Source organism: Schistocerca cancellata, chromosome 7 (genome assembly GCF_023864275.1).
Source record: "Schistocerca cancellata isolate TAMUIC-IGC-003103 chromosome 7, iqSchCanc2.1, whole genome shotgun sequence".
Classification (NCBI taxonomy): Eukaryota; Metazoa; Arthropoda; class Insecta; order Orthoptera; family Acrididae; genus Schistocerca; species Schistocerca cancellata.
Window position 1 is genome coordinate 33,813,819 of NC_064632.1, and position 6,000 is coordinate 33,819,818.

General features: G+C 40.2%; 1 protein-coding gene across 1 annotated transcript in view; it reads right to left on the reverse strand.

The window, feature by feature from the left end:
* Window positions 1-3,432, reverse strand: part of LOC126092183 (sphingosine-1-phosphate phosphatase 2-like) — a 28,554-nt gene extending 25,122 nt beyond the window's left edge. The window contains exons 1-4 of the mRNA XM_049907659.1: window positions 2,645-3,432; window positions 2,410-2,570; window positions 2,238-2,327; window positions 1,954-2,126 (exon numbers count right to left, since the gene is read on the reverse strand). Coding sequence (XP_049763616.1) covers window positions 1,954-2,126; window positions 2,238-2,327; window positions 2,410-2,570; window positions 2,645-3,116 — 896 coding nt within the window. The 5' untranslated portion in view covers window positions 3,117-3,432. The remainder of the gene's footprint in view (window positions 1-1,953; window positions 2,127-2,237; window positions 2,328-2,409; window positions 2,571-2,644) is intronic.
* Between the last annotated feature and the right edge of the window lie 2,568 nt (window positions 3,433-6,000).

The following is a 6,000-nucleotide window of genomic DNA, read 5'->3' on the forward strand; positions in this document are numbered from 1 at the left end:
CTGAAGTCTGCCACCTGTGACAACCTACTGTGATTATTAGCTTTCACTTCCCCACAAATCAGCAGACCCACGTATTTGCACAATTCCAACTGTGACTCATTCACTACACTCTCAGAACATTAGGCTACATTTCTGTACTTTGTGAAGCGTCTAGTTTTACATTTGTGAACATTTAAAGGAAGTTGCCAGGCTATTTATGAATTTGAAATCAATCAAGATTTGACTGGATACTAGTGCAGCCTTTTTTAGACTGCACTGCAGTACACATAACTGCAACTGGGTACCTGTTCCCTCCCAAAGTAGTATATTACAATCAAGTGAGGCTGTAACCCAGTTGCAAATTCTGCACACAATCTCACAAGGACTCCATCAGGCTCTGGTGCCTTGTTCAATTTTAGTGATTTCAGCTGTTTCTCAATGCCACAGTCTCACATCTCTGCACTTGTGCAAGAATTAAACTTGGACAGTACTTCCAGGGCTTCCTTTGCAACACTCTGCTTCACTTTGATACCCCCAATTTCAGCTCTTTTTTGATCCACAAATGTTTGGGCACTAACTTTCCCAACACTGAAACCCTTAAGATACAATGAGAATTTATTTTTGTTTTAAGAGATATCTGGGGTCATTGGAAGCCTCTGATTCCACCCACCTGCTTTGATTAATGGTGGTGTGTGACTGCACTATGGTGCAGTGATTTTGATTAGTCGGGTTGTTGTATTTGATAGTGGCCTCTGGTGTGTGTGTATGTGTGTGTGTGTGTTTTTTTTTTCTGTCTATGGTAACTGTGACATTTATAGTTACAGAATTTCTGTTGTGTTTTAATTGATCTAGTGACTATGGCAGTTTTGATGGTGTTTTGTGTTACATAGGTGGATGAAGTTTGTAGGGTTTTTTTTGTCAGTAGGTAGGGAAAACTGCATTTGAGCTACATAGGTCAAGGGAAATGTCCGATTCCACTTTACACAGTTGAGGGTGTTGGTTTTTTGCCAATGAGGGCTTCATTTAAGCTATACTGGTCTAATGGACATCCAATTCCAGTTTTCAGAAATGCAGATATTGGTTTTTTTGAGCTGTATAGGTTGAGTGAAGTGTACAATTCCTGTTGGTTTTGGGGCTGTACTGTTATGTCATAAGTTGGGATTTTTTTATAATACTTGTTTTGGGATGGTGTGATGTTTTGTACTGTCATACATTTAGATTGCCCCACCCTAAACCCTCTATTTCCCGCAGCTGCCCCGTCAGTTTCATTTTACTGTTGGAGCGAGACATTCTTGGGTAGTTTTTATGATTGTTAGCATTTGTATGCAGTGACAATGTCAATTTTGTATATGCTGGAAGTAGGCACTTCTGCCGTACTGACGATGATATGGGTCAGAGCAGACAGGTGGAATCCGACACTTCCCTAATGCCGATATCTTTTGATAAGATCCTACCACAGCAGTCTAGTGCTTCACCATCATCATTTGGACAGCCTAAGACATAATTAACTATCTCTGTCTATAGCACTAAGCTTTGTTTTACAACTATTATGCACGAGCTGTAGCTTCTTTAGAGATACGGCTCCTACTAACAAAGGCATAATACATATAAAGGTACTGGCAATCTGACAATTTCACTTGCACACAAAACTCAACTGTGCTTATGTGTTAGGAGTTTAGCATTAAAGAGAAATTACTATATAATGATGAATGCCACCAAAGAACTCAAGAGTGCGAAAGCCAGGCCATCATTTTCTGAATTATTTTTTTTTTTTTTTTTTTTAATACTGCAGAGAACATACAGGACTTTATTAGGTTTGGATGTTATTCATAAATCAAAATATAACACACTATATTTAAATAACAAGGCAGCCAAACTTTTCAATATGAAAAAAACTGATCAGACTCCAATAAGAATGATTTAAGTTATATGGCTGATGTGTGTCTACGTATTAAACATTTGTTATGCACTTACCGAGTTGGTGTCCATCTGTCACTGCTTGGATAAAACACCATCACCAATATGGACACCAGCATGACAAATCCTGGCGACCATTTATTTGTAAGAAGATAATGGTCTAAAGTGTCCACAATGGGAACTACGGGAAACATCAAGGCTATGGCTAACATAAGACCGACAACAATATCCTGAAATAGGAATATAGTGCTGTGAGATGTTGCTGAGAGAACTTCCCAGTTTATTTTTGTTAATATTTAACTCACAAAAAGAGTCTGAAATAAAGTGTAATAGTCTCTTACTAGAACGGAGTGCATTCCCAAGTACAGCCGGCTAACACATATAACTGTACACCAGACGACAGCAACTATGAGTCCTAGAGCGACTGAATACTGGAAAGAAAAGTATATGTTGTAAATTATCGCTTCAAATTTAATTAGCCTACAGTACTTGCCTGAAGTACGTCAATCGTACCTGATACCGGTTCATTGTGTACAGGATAACAGAAAATGGTATGGAAACACCAACCATTGCGTGAGTCGATGGCATTCCATATTCTTGTGCCCACTTTTTTTGCAATCTGATGGCCGGGTATGATGGACGAGGCCAGCGAACAACATCCTTAATACTTTGGCCTGAAAATTAGGATGTATCAAACGAATGTACACATTTTCTATAACATGCATATTATTATGCCCGAAACACTCACCAATGTACATTATAATTGCCCACACTAAAACAACTCGTCTCCCGACAGCACCATCAATGTTCCAAAACCAAAAGGGAATAAAGGAGGCATAAAATATTTCGTCACCTAATGCCGTCCCAACAATGAACAAATAATGCCAGAACAATTTAGTAACGACATAATCACTAGCTTCGGTTTCAGATTCCGAAGAAACTGTTTCATCATCCACGTCTGTTTCCGGACAGTCTTGTTTACTTTCTGTACCTATTAGGCCTTCTGAATCAGAGCGGCCGTTACTAACAACACCAGAACATTGGTTTCCCACTCTATTATGAATATTACAGGCACTTTTTGATTGCAAGGTGCTAAGTGACTTCGTCAGTCCGTTTAATTCGCACTTGTCATGGAGTACTTTCTTCGGAAACACGCCAAAATACAACTGAATTTTGGCTACCAAGCTTGGGCTTTTTAGGTATTCCACAATACCATCCATACTGTAGGTTTCAGTGTAAACTCTTACCCTTCTCAAACATTAAGTGCAAAGAAAGGAAAAATTATTTTACTTGTTGCACACCGGATTTCTTCCAGATTAAGAGCGACAATCAACATTGTGAAGTATAATCCTTAAATACACGATGTTTTCATCGTCTTCGGTCCGTTTTAAACCAAAATGTTTACAATGCATGATTTTGTCGAAGTTTCCATTTAAAAATCACATACACACGCAACTTCCACATCTCCACTCCATCCAACCGAACACACTGATTGAAAGACTGAAGGCTCTCTAGCTGTCAAAGGTGGGTTAAGTCACAAGAAAGATATACCTATTTACGGCCAGGTTCACGCGCAACTAAACTGAGTACAATCCAACTGGCGTTCGGCTGAAATCGACCGATTAAATTATGGCACGAATGTCAAAAAGTGGACTTGGAAAAGTCATTAAGTCACCAAAACCACAGTCTAACATAACAGTCGCGACACTTCGCCTCAGTTTTGTTGCCTACGGCGTAAGCAGCGTGCCAAGCGGCCAGTAAGTAACACGGTTGAGTGCGGCGCGATTGTGAAAGCGAAAGGGAATAGTAGTTGTTTATTTTGGTTTCGTCTTTTTTAGGTTTCCTATAGACCGTGAGAGGTATATAACGTAATGTTACTAAAGTGTATCGCCAGGATTCTCTTGCAAACTACATGTGTATTAATGATTAATGTTTCGTTTTAGGAGCAGAAAATGGCTAGTGAATAGCAGACAAGAAGATCTTATGAAAAAATACCCTAATTTACCTTGATAATAATGTTAAGTTTTGTTCGCTACACCAGTTCATGAATGCAGACAGTAATAAACTCGTGTGGAATGTAGTACCCACACTGTTTGACATTCCTAATTAGCCACCTGAACTGACGATGATGAGGAAACTGCCACAAATTTTCGACAATCCGTCTAAAGCTGTAAAACATTCCTGCGGCACAGAAGCAACCAGAACAACTCTCCAGTCCCAGGTTTATCTGAATCGTCAACAGAGACCTGCTTTCACGATGAAGTGGTTAGATTAAGTGTAGTTATTCGTGTCTTGCAAAAGCGTGTGCAGATCGCTAGAGATCGTGATAAAGTGTTACGGGACAAGGAAAGTGCCTGTCATTCTAACTAAGTACAGGCAGTAACAGAAACTGTATCAGAAGGATCAAGTGAAGAACAACAAACAGATTTTGAAGATTATAGGATTCCGATATTTAAAGAAAGGATGGCCTTGACTTGTTGTTAAGCAGATTAGCATGCTGGTAAGAATTTAAGAACTTTCAGCATTGAAGCGCGTCAGCAATCGTAAGTATCGAAATAATTATGAAAAATCCGCCTCGATTGCATACCCTACCTGGTGTTTACCTAGGTTTCAGCGTTTCCTGGCCAAGCGCATGTGCAGTGATTTCGATAGCCGTGCATGTGAGCAGCCTGCAGTGCCTCAGTTCGGTGGAGAGCCTGTGACCATGATATGTTGGCTGGGGCGAGGCAGTACACACAGGGTTGAGATAAGTAATATTATTGACTTGGTACATATGTACCGTGTATCAGTAAAAATATAATTTTATGTGGCCTTGCTGCTATAGGGGTTGATTTTAGCCTTTGACTATGCCTATTTAGGCAAGCTGTTTTATATTTGTTCTGAAGAAGGCTTGGTTACCCATGCTGAAACCTAGGTAAACACCAGGTAGTTTATGCAATCGAGGCAGATTTTTCAAAATTATTTAGATTAGCATACCATTGAAGCAGAAACGTCCTGCAAGGTGGAAGGATGAAACCAAGGTGTTTACTCCTAATTTATTATATTACAGAATTCAGACATACTGGGATTGTCATGTTGTTTTATGTTTCCATCAGTGCATACATTACAGAGGTATGTGGAAGTTATACGAATAAAATATTGGATGAGTGACAACATATTCCACCTTTAGAGCAGAAGGTATACCATTTCTCTAATACTGACAAACTAGAAGGTATGTCATTGGATAAAAAAAGTCTCTACGGCCACTTTTAACATATGACAGCACTTCTGACATTGTTATTGGCTTTGAGGACTTGTGGTTTACATGCACAGCATATTTCTCCCCTATCTGGCAGTTGCTTGTCCCACTTATAATAATATAAATATGAAGATCGTACTTGTGGCAACAACAAATGAGGTGCCGATCCCTTTTGCAAATAGAGATATTACTCGCACAAACAAAGTTGACACTCGGCAGGGTGGCTGATGGGAGCGACTGTAAGTGGGAAATGCCTTTACGGTCGCTCCCATCAGCCACCGCGCCGAGTTTCAACTTTGTTTGCGCGTGTAATACACGTCTGTGCATCTTAAGTGTGAATCTGCAAGTTGATATTCCTTTGATATCAACGTGGTAAGCTGCAGTTCTATCCAACGTCACAAGTGTTTCTTCACGAATGTGTTGTAGCTTGCCATTGGACTCATGATTTTTACCTCTACTTGCGCTTATTGTACACTACTGGCCATTAAAACTGCTACACCATGAAGATGACGTGCTACAGACATGGAATTTAACCGACAGGGAGAAGATGCTGTGATATGCAAACGATTAGCCTTTCAGAGCATTCACACAAGGTTGGTGCCGGTGGCGACACCTACAACGTGCTGACATCACGAAAGTTTCCAACCGATTTCTCATACACAAACAGCAGTTGACAAGCGTTGCCTGGTGAAACGTTGTTTTGATGCCTCGTGTAAGGAGGAGAAATGCGTACCATCACGTTTCCGACTTTGATAACGGTCGGATTGTAGAGTATCGCGATTGCGGTTTATAGTATCGCGACATTGCTGCTCGCTTTGGTCAAGGTCCAATGACTGTTAGCAGAATGTGGAATTGGTGGGTTCAGG